Source organism: Prenolepis imparis, unplaced genomic scaffold (assembly GCF_030444845.1).
Source record: "Prenolepis imparis isolate NDT839.2.m4 unplaced genomic scaffold, iyPreImpa1.0 SCAF_4, whole genome shotgun sequence".
Classification (NCBI taxonomy): domain Eukaryota; kingdom Metazoa; phylum Arthropoda; class Insecta; order Hymenoptera; family Formicidae; genus Prenolepis; species Prenolepis imparis.
This window is the reverse complement of record NW_028141162.1, coordinates 15,188,983-15,210,861: the sequence shown is the minus strand read 5'-3', so window position 1 is coordinate 15,210,861 and position 21,879 is coordinate 15,188,983. Positions and strand designations below refer to the sequence as shown.

The window sequence follows — 21,879 nt, the reverse complement described above, 5'->3', positions numbered from 1 at the left end:
ATAGTAGATCTTCGATAATGCTCGAGAGCGAGATATGCCTGGCGGATATTTATTAATATTTTTAGCGACCGCGCGTGCGCATTGAACGCACTAGAATGCCAAGATTCATCTTATACATACACACGGAAACTGTCCGCACCTTCGGGAATATTAACGGTACTGTAGGCAACAAGACGTGGCTTCATAACTCACGGTTGTAAAAGAATTACACGTGCGTATAATCACGTACACGTCTAACAATAAACTACAATAATAATTCACGAACGCGCGTAATTTATTGCTGAATTGTTCGGCATATATATTATAAATATATACGAATATCGTATATTTATTATTTAATCATGACGCACTACTGTGTCTTTTTCTTTGAGATTTAATGAACGACGCGGTAGTTTAATTCAACGCGAGCTCCAAGTTTTATGGTGCTCTGTTAATGGCCACTTAATATCTAGTAATCATTTGCAAGATTTCCTCACCTTACGATCATTTCATGTTTACGAGAACTACACGCGATTCCGGCATATTTTATCGTTTCGCAGTATATGTTTATTGGGAATTCGCCTTTTTCCCACTTCGTATATTTATCAATATGTGTTCGAATAGGAAGTCGTATAAGTCGTGATACACGAATACGGCGAATAAGAACTTGTTTACTTGGTTTAATAGATAGCTTGAATAGATTGTCACATATTTTACATTCAGTCTATATAAATTCTATAACATCTGTGATATCTTATTAAATGGAGTGTTTACCGTATCTTAATACGCCATCATTAGAAAATTTTATTTTCAAATGTAACTTCTAATATAAAATAATATAAAAAATCTTAATAAAAATAATCTATTCGATTTTTGCGTCGATTGAAGAGACAACTTTATTATTATAAATCTAAAAAGACTTTCTTTTATTCATCCATCCACGTGAAAACTATTGCAAAATAAATTTAATTACTTCATAACGTTATAATAATATTATAATCACATTTTCGTCGATTAATTACTGTTATCGCTATTATTACATGTTAGTACGCGTCAGTGCAGAATGTCAATGTTACGTAATTTTTAGATGGCTTCAAGTGTTCAGCTCCTCGCTAGTTTCAACGCACTTGCTTTTGACCTTCGATTTCGACGATTTTCTTTGTTATACTGACTCCTCTGTCTACTTATTAGCGGACGCATAACGTGCGAAAGTTCTTGAACTGCGGTTAATTGTTGTGGGAACTACGATACTCCGCGATGTTTCCGGGTAAAAAGACGCGATACCGTTTATTCTCACTTTATTATATATAGAGAAGAGCACATTAATTCTATACCCGGACATGTCGACTGATCGTTATAGACGCAAACCATGGTTATGGTTGTTTTATTACGCGTAGGATTCTTCGCCGTACGATCAATATCTCCGGCAATAATGATCGGCGCTTTTATCTCGCTGGGATATCGGCTCGTTCGGCGAAATTGCAATCTATAATTTCGAAACGCAACTGTTGTGAATGGAACGATGAAAATTATCGCGCGCGATAAGGAACTCGCGATTCAACACCGATAAATAATTAGTCTATACACAATGTCGCTCGACACAATCGTGACTTGCTGATTAGCGCGTGATTAATTGCGCTGATAAGGCGACCGTCGTTGAAATTCCATATGGATATTAAATTAAGGCTATTTCTATTGCGTTTCAACGCAAGAGATGTTGCGTCTCAATCTCAAGCTGCATCTATTGCCAGATATTGGATGTAAGCCAGCTTCCGACAAGCGTGATTTGTCAGACGACGCTCATACGCGAGTTTGCATTGAAGAAAGAGCTCTATTGTGACAGGAAGACATTTCGCTTACACAGCGAATTCAATAGATAAGAAAAAAGTAGCATATAAATAGACTGCATAGAAAATCATTCGATGAGATCTTATCGACTTCAGAAATGAATGAAATAAAATGGAAATGAAAACATGTATGAATATATAATATAAAAACTTTTAATAAAATTAAAAAACTCTAACGTGAGCGAATAAATGTTTTTCCCACGTAGCATAAAATATTAGAAATAAAATAATAAAAGTCTGCGAGATATCAAGAGACATGAATATAAATATCAAAGGCTATTGAAAATCGATAAGTCGAGTCGTTGAAAAAAAACTTGATAATACACTGGGAGAATTTTCTTTTAGAATTTACCCTAAAAATCATGGTAATCGTGGGGCAATATGGTATGGAAAGAATTTTATGAGAATTTCTCTGATTAATATTTATCACAATAAAAATAATAATATCTAAACTGCATAGTAAAATTAATCAAACATATTTTATATGTTATTGTAATAGATATTATTGTTTTTATTGTGATAAATATGAATCAGAGAAATTCTCATAAGATTCTTTCCATATTGTCCCACGATTATCATGATTTTCAGGGTAAGTTCCAAGAGAAAATTTCTCTCTGTGTATAAATTATACCGCGTCGACAAGGTGAATTTTACCTTTGAGATACATTTCGCATTCAGTATTCGCGGATTTCGACGACTGCACTTCTGGAAATGATGCCGAAGTGCATTCCTCGCGTGTTCTCGTATATATACATGCCTGCATAATCGCGAAGCGTTATAAATACTCGCGGCTTTCTAATCTAATCGGATCACGAGACTGATCGATCGTCTCCTGTCCTCCTAAGATTCCCTTGAAAGAGAATGAAACGCGCAAAGGGGTATCTACAGTATACCTGGGATACGAAACATGCCGAATATGCGGCACGTACAGTAATGGTCGGCTGGTTGGCGCCACGCGGGCCAATTTATATCGGAGTAACGCGTAATAAACGTGATATTATACACGACGAGATATGGCGCGCGCCTGATTATGGCTGGCTATAACGCGGCCGAAATGAATTATATCCTCTTCGTGTAATAGCCAAGTCACAATGAGCCGCGGTCGCGAAAATCGACGCTCGTGATTCGACGCGATCCCGCGAATGGAATACGGCAATTATTTAATCCGGTATATATAGGAGAGAGTACGCTCTCCTCTCCATCGCGCGATCGAAGAACCTCCGGAGTAGTATTTACGCACGATGCACTTATTGCCTTATTGCACGAAATATGCGAAGGTCGATATGTCAGTGTGTCGTGCCGAGCATCTCGGAGAATTCATCTCATCGCGTTGCTGCTAGCCAAGAAAATTGTCTCGAAAATAATTCAGTCGCATGTGAAAAGAAATGGTATATTTTTTATTAAAGTTTAATAAAGAAAAATTGGCGTGAAGAATAATGTTATTTTATAACTATGAGATATATAAATATATTTTTTGATTTGACAATTGAAAAAAAAATATATATACGTAAATATCTCTGAGATTCATGAAATTAAAATTGTCTCCAAAGAGACATTTTTTTCAGATAAAACGTGTTCGCGTGCCTGTTTCGTTCTCTCGGCAGTTAAACAATTCTCTTTTATTGCACTTGGTGCGACACGAAATGCTCGACACGTTATTTTGGATGCTGCCGGCTAGAACCGTCGGTTGCCGAGAAAAAAGTCACCTACGACTCACGTGAGAAAATCGATCGTTAACTCGTTGTGTGAGCGGAGAGGTACATATGTACTTTAGAAGTAGGGCTTGCTCTCGTAGAGGCGGTGTGCTCTCTCGAGAGAACGTGTGTGCACTCTCATATTTTCCTACGTCCCGTTTATTGAAATTGCTTTCCCAGAAGTGGACTAAACTTAGGCGCGAATTGACAGCGTCATCAACAGCACAATTCAATTTCAGCTTATCACAGGCTAGCGGAGTAATTTACATATGGAGTGTAAGACGCCGCAATTTGTGCGATTCTGAACGCGCGACTCTGATTATTACATGCATGATGATTTTAATTCATGAAGACGAAAGATTTACATAATATCTTTGATAATCATTGATGATCATTCGTCAATGTCCAAAGAGGTTGTTATTTCACGCGAGAGGAAAATTTACAATCATGCATCACGCACGTGTCTTCCTTAATGTTTTTCATCATTTTACACTGACTAATGGATATTTAAATGTTTTCCAACAATATCATAATTGCTAGAAAATAATCCTCGTGATATTAATTAGCATCGCGAGAGCCATAAGGGAGCGTTTACAAGAAGTTGTATCAATCATCACTCGTACGATGGTAAGATGGTATATGTGTTGCAATTTGTAATTGCAGATGACGTCATTATTTATGAATCTCGCGTAGAGATACGGCGGAGAGAATCTCGGAGTTAATCTTAAATTAAACGACGAGGATTTTATTTTGGAAGAACATCGTTCCATGCCGCCTGAAATATATTTTTCTCACATTACGTTCTTTTCGACATATATTTACACACATACACGCCCGCGCAAATTAAAATTAGATAAATGCATTTAACATTTCCGAAGCTATTTTTCCTGATCAAAAATTAATTTCACAAATGTGAGTATATATATTTGTCGCATTATAAATTTATTTCAATATCTTTCGCACTAAAAATATTTTTCAAATATCTGTTTTCATATAGCAAATTGAAGGATCGTTATAAGTTCTATATTTACTATATGGATTCATAGTACTATTTCGTACGGGGGTTTCGGTTCAATCTTTTATAGATCGACATTTATAAGTTCGACTCGGTTGGCCACACACATTCATAAGTTCTATTTATTCAACCTGGTCGGGTGCCGCGTTTTACCTCCACCAATCATTCAAACCTGTCCGATCTTATAATTTGTCTTATTTATATTGTATCTCCCGTTCATTAAATTTTGAACAAAATTAATAGATTTTTTTTTTTCTAAATTCCAAGATATTTCGAAAACTTTTATTCTGTAATAAAAAAAAATACTTTCTGCAAATGCAAGAACAATGAAACTTTATATAATATTTTCATTCATAAAAATCGATATATTATTGAAAAGAAATATTGATAATTCTGTTATAATATTTTTAATGTCAATCAGTGTCGCCGCTTAAATAACTGAATTAGCTGCCGGAAGATATATCTATTTAAATTGCGTTCTAATCATATTTTTCTTTAACATCTGTGTACACATACGTATTCTTTTTTATTAAAATATGTTCAAATATGTTCACATATATTTTTGAAGTAACATTTTCGGTCCTTTGATAGTTTTGTTTCCCATCAGATATTTTCGTTTACAGAGAGAGACTATATATTTCAAAATATCTCTCAATTCTCTAATCTGATTACCGGACAGATATACGGATATATATATAGATTTCATCTCATACAAATTGATGTCAAAGCGGACACAGCTTGCATCTATTATTCACACTGCATTCGTCCGGAAGTTACAATAGAAAGGAACTACAACGCGAAATGTATTTGCGAAAGGAAATCCGACAATGCAGTGCACACAGTTTACCTTTCTCCCCGGTTGACCTCTTCCTGATCCTTTCGCCCGTAGAGACTTTCCGCTCTGCCTCTTCCGCCTTTCCCCACAGTCTCTTCTCCGCGTTCGAAATCTCTCTCACAGACAGAGCTCAACGGATGTAGCGTGATAATTCCGGATGAAATAAGAAGCCGCGGGATCGATCGATAATACTAGAAAACGAGATGCACTCGCGTTTTTCCGCGAAGTCGGTCGTTTTCTCGCGCGCACGATAAGAAGCTATCCCGATCGCGAGATAAAACATTGGTCAAAAAAAGGGGAAAAAATACACGCGAAAAGAGATTCTCTCTCTTTTTTTCCACGTTGAGCTGTCACCACGCACGTTCGCACGCACGAGCGACTGATCGCGCGCGAGCTTCGAAAAGCAATGCAAGCGCGAGCGACACGCCGGACTCTCGTTCCTTCTCCTACGTTCTTACTCGAACACGTCGTCGTGGTTCCCGGCTCGTGCTCTCTGCCCGTCTCTCCCTGCCCCTTGCTTTCCCTGTCCGTCCATCTCGTGGTCTCTGGTCTCTCTTTCGGTTTCTTTCCCTCTCCACCGAATGTACACACCACTCTCGTTCATTCTCTTTCTTTCTCAATCTCTGATACTTGTATATTGTCTATCCTCGTCGCATCTTCTCTCTGCCTCGAGATACGACTATCCTCGTTCAATATTCTTCCCGATGATCTTCTCCTCGTTCGCATTCACCTCCATCCCTCTTCCCGGTTACAAATCTTCTGACCTTCTCTTTCTTTCTGAAACGATCACCGTCTCTTTCGAGTCGTCCTTGTCTTTTCCGATCGATGTTTGCTCCAGTTCAATTTAATTCGTTCATCTCCTGTTATTTAAACAGGATACGGAAGAAGAATATGTGACATGATACGATGTTTTCCACGGAAATTGATTTATTAAGTTGAACTAATATTTTTGGAGAGATTTCAATATATTTTCTTTTAATTAATAATAAAATGTATTCTCTAAGTTAAAAAAATGAGAATTTTAAATGATTTGCTCATAAAAGGCTAGCTATGAAGCTGTCTATGAAGATATCTTCTTCTTTCTGTAAATTGTTTCAATTCATCATACTTAACTCTTTTGAATATACATGTTCTACGTGCATGTTTTCACCTTGATAAAGACTTGACCGCCTCTTTAGTCGTATTCATAACATATTCATACATATTCATACATAATCTCTCTCTTTTAAAAACGAGCTCAACAATATAATTCATGAAGGTCGTCTCACTTTTAAAGATGGTCTTAAATCATTTCCAATTTCATGAACGAGCACTTGTTTGATCAAGCCTTTTGCGTTTTAAAATCCGCTATTCTTAAAAGACGTCATTACGAAGCGACCTATCTGCCTTATTTTAAGAAGAATTGAGAATAAAAAGCGTTTAAGACGATACCTTGAAGGCCACCTTGAAATTCCTACTACAATTATTTATCAGCCCGTTTCAAGGGCTACGTTCTATCTAAGCTTGCTCCAAGTCTTGACTACGGATACCATCTATACTCTTGACTCTTCTATTGCTCTGTTCCTCTTTCGCTCTCTCGTTCTCCATCCTCCACATAGTGAGAACTTTACCTACCGCACTCTACATCCGTTGCCTAGAGTCATGTCTGACGGCTTCGAGATCTCTTCGCTATCTCTTTGCCTTAACAGTCGCCACCCTCGATCAGACATCTTCCTATTTCGCCTCGTCGTCATCTCGTCGCGTTTACTTTTCCTCTCTTATTTTTTCTTTATCTTTTGTTATCTCCGAGATCGAGATATTTGTATATCCCTCGCTATCGCGATTACAATTAAATCTTTTTTCTCTATACACATTTTTAAAAATTAGAGAAAGATCTTTTATTAAAATTTGTTATAAAAAGGATAATAATTTAACAGAGAAGAGTACAATATATTATTATTTAAATATCATGAAAGTGATGTATCAAAAAATGTCATCGAGAGATTTATATCAAATTTATAGGGAAAGAATTAATATTAATTTGATATAAATTTGATATAAATTTATATCAATTCCCTCGCTATCGATCGCAATTAAATATTTTTTCTCTAAAATAAATTTGTCTAAATTCTCTAAATAAATTTTCAAAAATAGAACAATTTCTTGATAATATTTTTTGATGCATCGCTTTCATACACTTAAAATAATAAACTTAATAATATATTGTATACCTTTCTCTTTTAAATTATTATCCTTGTTATAACAAACTTTTTCCGACTTGTTTTTCAACAATCGCAGCTGTTTGTGTTTCTTTGCCAACGCGAGGACCAGATACGCGTTCCCAGCGATACGCAGAAGACACATCTCCACCCCCACATGCTAGCAGGAATATATATACGCGTTCGCAGTTCGCACGAGCAGATTGAGCACTCTTTTGCGCCGTATAATAATTGCGGGTATCGTCGGAGATTGGGTCCGGATACGACCGTTCAACTGGCAACTGGGGGCAAGATACTAAGCAGTCGCTTCCTCTTTTACGTCCCTACCGTTTGTAAACAGATTGTTAATGGTAAAGTACGCGTCGCTATAGTGGTAATTCCGTTTCCGACAAAAACTTATTACTAAATTGCAGTGACTAATCTCACGAAATGGACCAAAAGATGAATCAGTTGATACGAAATTGTATAGTAACGTTGCCAATTAAATACTCAACTGCGGCAATTCATAATATATGTGATTTTTGATATATCTTAAATGTACTCATTTCTATATAATAATTATTTTTTTCCTAAACATAATTTATATATTTGTTTTTTAGCCGATAATATATTTAAATTTATAATATTATCTTGTAATTTTAGTAGAAAATATTATATATATATATATAGATTTTAATATTAAATATAAAGTAAATAATGTAAAAATCTCTCGGGTTTACTAAATATAAATATTAAAATTCAGAAGTATAATTTTATACTTAATACATCTTGACTTTTTATGTTAACGGACATAATAGGTAATAATTAATTAGATACATAAAGCAATGTCTAAAGTATTTAAGATAGATTGATAAAGAGAATATGGAGAAAAATAAGGAATCTAATAAATATCATACAAATTCGATTCTAGAAGTGACATATGCACTTAAGCACTCGCGTTTATGTTCTTCTTTTATCACCAAGAGATTCCATAGCTATCTATAACGGGATATCCTGAGGAGCATTTACCTTTTATGTTCTTTTACTACTTATAATACTACTTGTAATACGATTAAATGAAATAAAGTTTGTGAGGTCAATATAATATAATGAAGGAATAGAAATCAAATTAAAATCTTTCTTAAAATTATGTATAAATATATATAAATCTTGCATAAAATTATGTTGAATATATGTATATGCGTTTTACATATAAACACATATAACATGTCCGATTAATATTTGAAATTTCATTCATATTTTTACACATGTACATAATGATTCGTACCGATATACATCGCGCAATTACAGATTGCATTGTTAATCAAACGGTGGCAAACTACCGTTTCCTAGGGAAAAGAGAGAGAGAGAGAGAGAGAGAGAGAGAGAAACTCAATTGACGGGACGTTTACACGTTAATCATTCCCTAGCAATTCGTCAAGCAATTATCTATTCTGATTGCAGGTAAGCGCATCTCGATATCCCGTCGTGGTGAAACTGGGCCACGCTCACAGTGGGACCGGCAAAGCCCGTGCGGAAACAAATCAAGAATTTCTAGATCTCGCTTCGCTGGCGGCTATGGCAAACACTTACTGCACGGCGGAACCTTACATCGACACCAAGTACGACGTGCACGTGCAGAAGATCGGAAATAATTACAAGGCTTTCATGTAAGTGGCGTCAAAGTATCCGCGATAAAATCGATTAATTAAGAAAGCTCTAGGTTTTAAAAATCAGGTTTAAAAAACAGTTTTAAAAGTGTTTTTGATAATCACTAGAGAATATTTCAGAATAATATAGCAACGTTATTTTATATAGAAATAATCGCGATCCCACGCTTTTACCTCTGATTCCTACAGGCGAAAAAGCATAAGCGGCAACTGGAAATCGAATACCGGTTCGGCTATGCTGGAGCAGCTTTCCGTCAGCGAGCGACATCGCACATGGGTCGATCACGTGGCGCAATTATTCGGAGGATTAGATATCTGCGCGATCGAACTGCTGGTAGGCAAGGATGGTCGGGAGCATATAATCGAGGTCAACGACAGCGCACTATCTTTGATGGGAGACTCCCAGGAAGAGGATCGACGTCACATCGCGGACCTGGTCACTGCGAAGATGCAGGTGCGTGCGAGATTGCGAGCGATTACGTGCTCGTGATTGCGATCATTACGTATATAAATTGTAATTTAATAACTGTACAGGTTTACTGTCGACCACCGAGCGTGTTGACCAAGACCGCCTCGCGAGGCTCGATGTCAGGTTCTAGCCAGGTGAGCAGTCCAGTGGAAGATCGAACTGCACTGCCAACGGCACCCTTGGGATCTCACGGAAGTATGGGTTCGATGACTAGTATAGGAAGCTTAGGCTCCGTAGCTTCCACCGCGCCAATATCGAGTGACGTCACTGCCTCGGACAGTCATCAATTACAGCGGCGAGATTCTCAAGGTACATATATTTTTTCGCAACAATTGCTCTTTAAAAATAAAATGTAAAAATAATATTCAAAATTTAAAAAAATAGATACAACGAATTTAATTAAATATAGGTTAGCTACAATCGTAATTAATGTCAACGAAATTTGATGAATTAAAAATAAGGTCTCTATCTCATTATTCGCTTTTACAAAATTATGGTATCATTAAAGGAATGTTAATTATATAAGAAGATTTAGCTAAATATTCTTCATTTTTAAATTTTATTAGAAATGTTGAATGTTTTACTAAATATATTGTGCATAAAATACACAATGCATTTTTACATCAATATTGAAGAACAAAATTGGATAATATATATACATATTCATGTATATATTTGCTCCCTTATATTTCTCAAATATTGATTTGCTGCTCTTTGTCTAGTGACACTTTATACGAACCGAAGCCGACTATATTTAATTTTATAAATCCTATTCTCAATTTTCTCGCAGCTTCTCAATCGAGCACGGTAAGCAGTGCGCCATCCGTTAGTCGACGTCCCGAGGAACCGCTAACGTCTAGGATTCCGTTCCACCGGCAAGGCAGCCAGTCGCAGACCCAGGGCGAGGACACCGAGGACACGATGAAGAATTTGCGAAAGACCTTTGCCGGCATTTTTGGGGATATGTAGACCACAAGATATGGCCGACGTAGCGAGAGCGTAGACGTCGAACGCTCTCGCCCTGAGGTAGCTAATGATAACAAGTCGGCAACGCTAACACGAACTCACGAATTACTTCGAAGATCTCTAAGCATGTTCGACGATTGAGACTCGACGTGACTCAATCGTGCAAATCGTACATGAGTACCGGAACATGTAGATATCTATATATTTGCAGATTATCGTAGAACATCTCTCGCGCAAAATTGCATGCCGCGCGATGTGCACTATTAATCATTCGAATTTAATCGAATAAAATTATTGGGAAATTAAAGACCAAGCGGGAAATGAAGTTGGGAACGATAATTGCGTGTTTCGCGGAAAAATCACGGAGAGACGAGAATTTCCCGCGTTCAATGATTTATTAAGCTAACGCGCCGTAGGTAGATCCTGTATATAGAGAGAATCATGATCGTGTGTATGTGTGCATACATTGGAGAATAAAGTAGGTTCTATATATAATCACGTGTACACGAATTTAATTAAATAAAAGTTAGGCAAGTTCAGTCGAAAAAAATGGCAACATATTAAATAGTCAGCTTCGATGTCCATTGAATTGCTACCACGATATGGGTATCACTGGGGTGAAGCATTTGCATCACGTAATAAACCGTATATAAGCGCGCTTTCTCACACATAAAGGCAAAGCAATCATTATGTAGGCCCCTGGCGTCTCCTCAACCAGTTTTACTTCGAGCACCCACTTTTAGGCTTAACGTTTGGATCGTCGTGTGTCATATTGTCATTTAAGGGAAAATGCATTGCGAGATATAAATTAAGGCAGGCAATGGGCGTCTTTTAGGCGATCTCGCAATGTTTGTAAAAATATTCGTACGCCTACGTCATTCGAGATGATCGAAGACGACAAAAAAAGAGGAGATTCGGGCATTATTCTGAACTATTTGGCTAACCGAGACTGCAAGCGGTCGTTTGGTTTCATCGAAAACTACAGGTCGGAAGGACGAATGTGTAGTTGTCTCTATTTTTAAGCGCACAAGTAGTTTTTAAGGTAAATCGGGGGATGGGGGCGAAGGGTTTCTCGATATCGCGGACAGAATGTCGAATTTTCGAAATTGATATCCGCGATATAATCTTTCTCTCGTCGCGCGATTGATCGATCGAGATATATATCGCTCGCCGAAAATATATCGATGAATTAATTCGCTAATAAGTTTCTGACGAAAACATCTCGCATGTAGAATTCTCATTGACGAAAAAAAAAAAAATTATCGCGCATCTCGAGAGAGAGATAAAGAGAAGTTGGCGACACTTTTCCGAAATTTTCACACATCGCGAATCACTGTTAAAATTGCATAAGACAAACGCGTCGTCGATGGAAAATTCACGAAAATTTGATCGCCATGTTTTTTTTAGGATTAAGGAATCATGCAAATTCGCATGTGCGTGTTAAATCTTGGCGCGAGAAACGGAGGGATCGATCGAAAAGTAATGAATTGAACTGGAACGGGCATTCGATTGCATGCAACGCGGAACAAAAATGATATATCCCGATACATAAATCTGCAAATATATACATATACGCATATGTATGCGCAAATAAACAGGCTGAATGTAATATACCGGCGAAGTGTAATCAGTTAAGTTAAACGCAGCTACGCGGAGAGAAGCAATTTTCAGCGAGTGATCGGATTTTAATAATAGGACTAACGAGGAAGACCGGGAAATAATCGACCGTGGTTTTAGCTCTGGAAAAAAGGAAGGCTCAACGTTTGCAATCCGACAAATGTGGGGAAAAAATCTAAACTTCGCTGAAAAAAATAGTCGCTGAATGTGATAAAACATTCGAAAAATATCAATTAATATCAATTGATATAAATATATAAAAAGAGAGAGAGAAGAGCTCTCATTGACGCGAGGAGAGTGCGAATTTATTTGAAAGTGTAATCTCATTTGGAAAAACTTTACATATATGTAATGGAAATCTCACATTATATACGATTTCGTCGTGTCTTTTCGCGGTTCTTTAACTGCATAAGTAATAAAAATAATTAACGGTTTGATTTTCATGTGCCTTGACACTAAAGTGTCCTTTGTATCATGTTGCTCGCGAGACGGTTGACAAGTGTGCGTTGAAACAAATAAAAAAAAATAATTTTTCAAAGACATAAATTTTACGGCGAAAATGCTGATCGATGCAACGAACGGGATGACGTAGATATTACACAACGGCATTTTGAGACACAGGCATTGCACTTTTTACCGCGTAATCTCTATTGTTTTTGTACTTTTTTATAAATCTCAATCTCATTGCATTTGTATATTCACTGAGACACACTGTTTCTTCATTGATCTTCGCCACAGCGCGCCGTCCAAGCTTACATTCGTTACAACATTTATGCACTTTCGAGATCAAGAATACGTTATATGAGTGAGTTGTATATATAAATTTCTGCCGAAATATATATATAAAATTACGATTCAAACAGTGTTTTTCGATTCTGCAATAATGCGATGATATAAAAATGTCTTCCGTACGTTGCGAAACTAAATATTTCAAGCAGCAGATTTCGTGTAAGCGAAACAGATATGTCTTAGCCCTTAATACGTGTAATCCTTTACATCAATCTTCGACGCAATTATATTTCTGTAGAAACGTGTTTTTTAAAAATATTGAACATCTAATTCATATATTAGAACATTCCTTTTCACTATCTTTCTTCACATTGGAAAATATATTTAAAATTTTAGCAAGTTTCGCGATAAGGGCAGAAATTTTCGCGATTAAGGTTAAAACAAGGAAGAAAAAGACTGCACAGATTTAACGCTCGACGCACAGATATCTCCGGTTCCGTTTTTTTCAGAGCTGACGCCACGGTACGGAGAAAAGCAATCAAACTAATCATAATCACGTCACTGCGCGAAGGTCAATCGATCAACACTGGATGAGCGTAGACGCGGTTACAGATGAAGAATATCTCAGGGGTGCAAGTCTAGGCACTAGATAACATAGAAAACTAGAAGCGACAACGCGTGCATCCACGCATAGCCTAGTCAAATCATCGACGTCGACTTCAGGTGATAGAGAACGGATAGAGTTAGGATTCGCTTGCGCGAAGAAATCCTTGTGACTGTGATCCTCAGGATTGTATGAAAGAACACTTTCCGCGTGCAACATTTTGTTCGTTCGATCGCTTTTCTTGATAAAACTCTTATATAATCAACAAGCTAATTTCATTTTTTTTTCTTTTGATATTTTCAATTCTCTGACATCTTATTATAGCGCATAACAAATTTTAAAAAAATTAGTTTGTCAGTTAATATATTACAATATTGAAGTAGCAGTTATTATCAAGTTTTCTGTAAATAAAAAAAAATATTACCTATAATTATCTTTCATAAAAATTAATTGCAATCAATAATTTAATTTTTCAAAATATTTGATTATATATTAAAAATATTAATTTAGTATAAATTTTCTTATATTTTATTATACTTGAAGTATTTCAAGAATAATTTTTGATATTTCATTTCAATGTAACAAACACGAAGAGCTACGAGTCGGGAAGTGATCGTTCGAACGTTGCACGCTGATAAATAGCGATACAGCATCGGGCATTTCATTGCTTGGATCATAACTTATCGAAGCGTTATCCAGTAGTTAGTTCAGTTATGATGACTGTGTAGTGTCGTGAGCGGCAGCATTTCTCATTTTCGTTTCGTCTATTGCACCGTAGCTACCAAGTAATAATGCACCAATATTTGTAGATTAACATACAGCATCTAATCATGTATCGCGATCTTTTCAATTTTCTAGGATATGCGGTCACGTCTATTTGCTGTCTATACACAATTGCACCCACGAAAGAAAAAATAAACAAATGATGAATACCGTTTTTTCCTTGCCGCACGTAAAAAGTTCGATCTCAGCGCATAATATATATATGTATATGTGCGTATATATACAGCACGCACATATACTATATTTCATATAAAATCGCATTAATGAGAGAATTTAATTTCCGATGACCTCCGGCACTTTTCAGCCGGAATAGCATTTATATCTCTTCGTGTTGCGAACGTTTTTCTCGAAGAATCGCAGTCTTCAAAAATATTACGACTATGCCAGCATCCTTTAGATAATGCAAAATCGTTCGTGCGAGATTTATGTAAACGCGGTTGCACGAAGAGAGTTCTGAATTATGTATAATACGGCGACGGTGTAAACCATCATGTAACATCGTTCCGGAAACTCATCAATGCACCATTCCCAGTTGTAAATTAGTGATCTCCGCAATATCGATCGTTGTGCATATACACACAGTCGAGCGAACGGTTTCCCCCTTCGTGCAAGAGGGAACACCGAGCTCTCACCGACGAACTATAAATCTCCCCCGCACCTCCTTTCCGCCATTCCCACCCCTACAATCTCGACGATCCTCCGATTATCGCGAGAGGATCGTGCAATAAGTTATGGTTCGCGCGTGTTTCGCGCCTTTCGGTAGATTTTACGCTCTCTAATATATACGTATATCCTTCACTGTGCTTTCTGAGCATTCGTCACTGTACATCGAGGAGAAATCTCTTACGTACATATCATCTTGGCGCGATCGCGGAACTTGGGTGCCTCATTTCCTTCTCTTCCGTTTGCTTTAGCCGAGCAGTAGTGGCATGGGGTTTATTTTCAGCCTTAATATTTTTACTTTTCCTCTCCAACAAATATATATTAAATCCATGAGTGTTGTAACAAATTGCGATCTGCATAGCGTCTTAAGATTGAACAAAGATATCTAATTATAGACGAGAAACAAGTTATCTCGTTCGATGTATAAGTCGAATTACTAAGATCATTCTTAGAACATTAGTTAAAGTAGTTACATATTTAGGATGTAGTAACTTCAGCTCACTTTAACTAACGTTTATAAGAACGACTCGTGACGAAACTCTATGCGACTACTGCCAAGTTAACAATGAATAATCGGATTGTTACGCTTTCGGAAACGCTAAAGTATATCGATATAACGGAGAAATGAATGCGTTGTGTCATTTCGCATTTTTGTGTTCGAGAAAACACTATTTTAAGAACTTACTTAATGCTCGACCAACGTTATAATATTGTGGCCGCCCAAAACACCAAAGTCTGTATAACTCTGTAAGTAATTTACAACGAAAGCGCAAATTCATAAGACGCGTTTCCAATCAAGCATCTTTGTTTTCAAGTTGAGAGATAGTGGCAGGCCAATAGAGGATAGAGTACGCATCATCGATTTACCCCCGATTACACGACGGCTCGTCTCTCTTGATAATACTCAGTACGTATCTCTGTGTGTAACAAATTTAATGTTAAACTCGGACGGTAAACTTGCAAGAAAAGTAACGATAATAGCAGTAGGCGTGTAGGCGCGACGAATATATACGTTGCAGCCTAATACCGTTGCATTACCTCCTTGATTTCAATGCGTGCTAGCCACATGTATCATACTCATTCACACACATATCTATACACGAGCACACACACATAAATACACACATGTTCACACAAAAATTGAATCGTATCATAACGCTATATAAGTAATATTACTGTACGGTATGGTGTCGATGTTATTTAATCCCCGTTATTACATTATAAAGTCAGCCTATCGTGCCGAGGAAAGCAAGATACCGAGATATATTTATCGCGTTAAGATTTCAGGAAGACACAGGTCTAACTAATTTACGTAGATTCGTTAGGGATCGTAAAAAATTAATTAACATAATCGGTCGGAGCGTTGAATTTATGCAAGATATATGATATATACGTATATGTAATCCACACAGAATACAGATTCGTAGATTAGTGGAAGATCGCGTCGACGAAGAGCTGAAGAGCCGCGATCGTCGCTCTTTTTCGAGCGGAATGATGCTTACCGAGCGCGAGCGAATTGATCATGCTTCGAAAAGAGAAAGGGAGAATCGAAACAGACGCTTCGATGATCACGAACGGACCACCCACGCGGGAGAAAGGGTTGAATCGAGGCCCCGTTGGCCGTGTCATACTCGAAAAATCATGACCCCTGTAAATTGGTTGATATTCACGCGGCGAACCTTGAATTGAGATTGAATTAAATACCAGCAATGATGACTTTTGACGTTACCGCGCGTGCAAAGTGTGTGCGATTCAACTGCGAAAAAAAAAAAGAGACGATGAAGTTCTAATGGACAATGAGAAGAATGAAGGAATTATTCGTTCGTGATGAATTCGAGTGCGATAGAAAATAATGCAAGGTGTACTAGTTCCAGAATGGTCTGATTGCAGAAACTCAATGCGTTCACATCGCATTTTGACGTATATTCAATTCGCTATTTTCATACTTCCGGAATCTATTACGGCTTGTATATTTTCTATCACGTCGCGGATTAGATCCAATTATGAAGGTCTATAAGTAAAACAAAAATTAAAGATTAATATCTTTACCGAATAAGTCGGTATTTCTTTGATATGATGTAATCAGATTTTATTCAATATTACGTGACTTGAAATGAGAAATGGAAAAGTTCGATTCTCTTATCTCACGAGTAAGATCGATGAGACCGCGGAAATCGGTAATATATTTCTCCAATCCGGAGAAATCGCGAAAACGATACAGCGAGAGTCGACGCGGTTCTTCTTAAACGATAAAAACTTTTAACGGTACTTAAGGTCACAAGCGTATTTTTAGTGGTCATTGAGAGGACAACGAATCAACAGAACGAGTCCTGAGCGTTGGAAACGAATGGGAGAGCGAATGGAAGAAGGAAATCAAAGGACAATTATATATGGAATAACGTCCGAATGTAGTAATGTCACGCGCGCGTCTAGATTAGCGTGCGCGTTAAGTTATCACTTATATCGTAAACGAATGAAAAATCTGTATAAGTAAGTACCGGAGTAAGCGCGACACGCGAGGAGGATTAAATCACACACATAAAATGCGAGTTCTATCTGTCATCGTTAATTATTAAGGATTATCAGAGTTTGAAAAAAGCTCTAAAGTTAAGCCGGAATCAAGCATAAGAATATAAGTTTATAACCTGTAGCAAGAGAATACGGGAAGGAGTGTAGTACAATATTAACGAGAACGTGTATAAATATATATGAAGAGTATAAATAATATATATAAAGACAAATATTATATATATATATATATTATATATAATATTAAATGCAGACGCATATAAATACAAAGACATGTAATTATTCCTATGATATGCAGCGTTAATCGTTGGCTATACATCGAGATGCTCGTTACGATTGAGTCTTGTCATTTGATTAAACGTTGCGTGTTAAATATCGCTTTTGAACATCTTGAGATGTTGGAAGGATTACGAGGATGAAACGCGAGTTTGTGAAGCAATTCAAGCTGCTTCTGCTGGAAGAAAGACAAGAATCGGCAACGAGCATCGTGATCGATATATATACGTTAATCATCAAGGAGATCTTTTTCGAGATAGTCTACAAAATGAGATGTAGAAGTAGAGAGTAGATCATTTTCAGATAATAAGATCAAAGCATGCTGTTTTTTGCCTAACATGTGCTATTCAATATAAGCGTACGAATTCGAAATATGCGATAAATAAATATCGAATGAGATTATCGAAACTTTACTTTTGTCAATTTTAAAGGGCATTGGCTTTCTTGTAAAGTTTTTGTATCGGTATTTTATATATTACGATATAATTATATTATAATATATTATGATAAAGAAATTTGTGTAGAATCAAAGTGAAATGCAATATTGTCGAGAGTAAGACTTCTCGATTATTAGTATCGACAAATATTTTTTATTTAGCTTTCATGCGTGCAACACATTCTTTCAAGAATAACAAATTAGTATAAAGATTCTCATGATTTTTTTTATATTTTTCGAGGTTTCAGTCCCTCAAATTATTAATGGATTTAATGAATATAATAATAATGATTTCTCGGAGCGCTACATTTTGGCGTGGCTCGTAATTAATCGAACAAAGATATCATCAGAACAATAGAATAGAACAATAACAATTAACGCGTCGCAGGAGTCTTCTGAATAACCAAAAAAAAAAAAAAGAAAAAGAAAAGTAATATAAATGTGTATCGATCATCATTACTCATCCCTCATTACCTGTTGCCATAATAGATTATAAAACATTTCCAATGTTTCCTAGTCATTATGGTTGTTATGATAAATCTTACTCTTGAATGTGTTAAAACAATAGATCGCCATTCTATAAATGTCCATTACGTTACATATATACATAAATATAGATATATATACGTTACGTTGTCATTGGAGTTACCATTACCAATGTATTACCACATTAATGTGAAATAATGGCAATTAATGCGAGTGTCGAGGTGTTTTAATTGCGAGATGTTATAAATATTAATGTGTAATCGTCAACGACACTGTGTACGCGCAATGTTTTTTCCAATTAACGATTAGGCGATATACGTATATAGATGAATCGCATCGATATAATGAAAGATAAAATAAACCGAAATGATATTAATCGTCAATAATAATTGCAGCAATGGTAACAAATGAGATATCCATGATATGCATTAGATACGGGACGTCGCATGTATTTCGAAGACGTCCCGATGTAGAACCTGTTACATTATTATGTTTAACGCGATATACGTAAGCTGAACTGTAATAATAAAAAATATATAAGCATAAAATATATATCACATGCTGCATATGATTATTTTTTTTTTTTTTTATATATCTTGGCATATCACGACATCCTCACAGTGCCACATGTTCAAAACAATTTGAACAATTAATTTAAACAATTTAATTTATGTGCTTGAAACTAAACTATAATCAGCGTCTTCAATTTTTATTCTAAAATATATGTTTAAAAAATGCAATTATAAATGTATCATTTGTTACAAATATCAAAAAGTAATGCGTGCGTAAAATTCATCAATATTTAAATCGCACATTATATGCATCGTTATTTTACGTTAAAAAGGAAATCAAACGAGTTACAAAGTGATGTAAAATCTAAAACAACGATTTGTCGAGTTCTGTGTTGAGAGAACAATTTTTGTACATTCCCGCGCGGCTAAGGTTGGCACTAAAAGATTGATTTCGGGGATAATATGTCGTCGGCACTGTATGAATTGTCGGTGCGTACCAGCCGTAATCCATGGAAGATTTCCAGTAGCAAAGATGAGGAGGAGGATTATCTTGACCGTAACCTTTAAAACCTCCTGCGGAAGTCGTTAACGATTAATAAATAATTAATGTGCACTGCATGCATCGATAGTGCATCGATCTCTATAATATTTGACAAGCTTGACGTAGCTTTATATATCATATAAAATATATCTTGTTTTTGTTTCTTTCGCAAATTATTATTAAGATTTATAATCGCGTTCATCTATGTCTCTTTGACTATTCATTAAATCTCTTTAAATCTCTAAGCTCTTCATTTTGTAATATTTTATACACATAATGTTCAAATATAATATGTAATTTTTGTGCAAACTACATTTACAATTCTCTTTTTGCTAAAAAAAATAGTAATAAATTTGTTGTAAGTTTTTAGCGATTAATTAATTTTCATCGTATAATATTTATAAAAAAAGTATGTGTTATTATTTTAATTTTGTACAAAAGTAAACTCAGCATTAATTGCTTATGATAAGTATAACTGTTATAAAGTATACATATTATTATATTATATAAAACATTTCTCGATTTCCCCTATGTTTGTAAATAGAAACATCTCGCTTACGAGTTCTAGCCTTCTCGAGCCTATGAATCAATCTCCGTACAATCGTACGGTATTTGATACGACACGCTACTGCACCGATATTGACCGTGAATTAATCCGAGATCGTCCGCTAAAGAATCGCGTATCTTGAAACCAGGATCCACAGTCAGATTCTTCATTCTCGCGAACGCCGCCATGTCCACGTAACGGATATCGTTGTTATTTAGAAACAGGAAAAGTAAATTGTCCAGACCTTGAAAGCTGTCGGACTTAAGCACGGTCAATTGATTGCCGTTCAGCCAGAGCGAGCTCAGCGACTGCATGTGTCGAAAGATACCGGCGGGAATCGCCCTCAATCGATTTCTGCCCAAGTCGAGTTCGTTTATCTCGTTAAGACCGCGAAACACGTCGGGGTGCAGGGACGAGATCTTGTTACGCGACAGATAGAGGAGATCTATGTGCGATAGCCCGTTGAACGCGCCGATCGGTATTTCCGATATGTCGTTCGAGTCCAACACCAGCGTTTCCAGCTGCCTAAGCCCCTTGAACATGTTTCTCCGCAGTGCGAGGCGATTGTTGGTGATGTAGAGCTCGTGTAACTCCGAGAGACCCTTCCACGCGCCGGGTCGGAAGGTTGAGATGTTGTTGTGATCCAGCAACAGAGTCTCCAAACTGCTCAGCCCCGCGAAAGCGCCCTCCTCCACGTTAACGATCGTGTTGTTTCTCAGGTCTAAATAGGTGAGTTCGTCAAGAGCGCCGAAATAATGTCGGCCGATACTCGACAATCGATTGTCGCGGATATAGAGAGCGGACGAGTTGCTGACCTCGATGAAGGCATTCCTAGCGACGTCAACGATTCCGAGGTTCTCCAGGTGTAGCTCGATGTCCTCGATCGTCTGAACGGCGTTGACGTCCTCGAACGCGACGTCGCGAAGAACGTCGCCGTTCTCCAAACAGATATGCAGGTGATTGTAAACCTGACAGTCAGCCTCCTCCGTGAAAACGATCGCAACGTTGCCCGATAAGAGGAGATAAATGAGAAAGAGGAAGAAGCACATGGTGCACTCGGAGGCTGAGTGTGAACTGACCTCGTCGGAGGTTTCTTCGCGTACACAGAGTGGTTCAAGATATTATTAGATGAATATATATCAACGATAAACTGCCCACATGCATATATGCTATACTACGCCATAACACAGTTCGCATTATCTTAGATTTAATAATTAATTTATAAACTATCGGGGTCCCTATATAACGGCGCGCGGATAAAAGTTATCTTCCAATAATATAACTCTTCCTTGAAATATATTAGTTAACTACGCGAAAATTTTAAAAGACATATGGCTTCTCGAAATTAAATGTAATTAAAATTAATTAATATTCATAAAAACATTAATAAATAAATAAGATAATGACATTTTTATTGAATGCTAAAATATGTATTTATCGTTTGATAACGATAAGTTTAATATAAGCTATCGTAATAAAATTAATAAAAACGTAACATAATACA

General features: G+C 36.7%; 3 protein-coding genes across 5 annotated transcripts in view; 1 reads left to right on the top strand and 2 right to left on the bottom strand.

The window, feature by feature from the left end:
* The window catches only part of LOC145934898 (uncharacterized), a 91,781-nt gene extending 85,564 nt beyond the window's left edge, over nt 1-6,217 (bottom strand). Inside the window, exon 1 of the mRNA XM_083035772.1 lies at nt 5,383-6,217. The gene's annotated coding sequence lies outside the window, so the exon portion shown is untranslated. The remainder of the gene's footprint in view (nt 1-5,382) is intronic.
* Syn (synapsin) overlaps nt 1-19,327 on the top strand; it is a 48,620-nt gene extending 29,293 nt beyond the window's left edge. For all 3 annotated transcript variants that reach the window (XM_083035767.1, XM_083035769.1, XM_083035768.1), the window contains exons 7-10: nt 9,012-9,217; nt 9,407-9,671; nt 9,752-9,995; nt 10,477-19,327. In XM_083035767.1, coding sequence (XP_082891893.1) covers nt 9,012-9,217; nt 9,407-9,671; nt 9,752-9,995; nt 10,477-10,655 — 894 coding nt within the window. In that variant the 3' untranslated portion in view covers nt 10,656-19,327. The remainder of the gene's footprint in view (nt 1-9,011; nt 9,218-9,406; nt 9,672-9,751; nt 9,996-10,476) is intronic.
* A 441-nt stretch (nt 19,328-19,768) lies between these two features.
* Nucleotides 19,769-21,552, bottom strand: LOC145934900 (uncharacterized). The gene is made up of 2 exons (XM_083035773.1): nt 20,388-21,552; nt 19,769-19,860 (listed from the first exon to the last, which is right to left on the bottom strand). Exon 1 carries the CDS (start codon nt 21,422-21,424, stop codon nt 20,408-20,410), a length of 1,017 nt encoding a protein of 338 aa, XP_082891899.1. The 5' UTR covers nt 21,425-21,552; the 3' UTR covers nt 19,769-19,860; nt 20,388-20,407.
* Nucleotides 21,553-21,879: the final 327 nt, after the last annotated feature.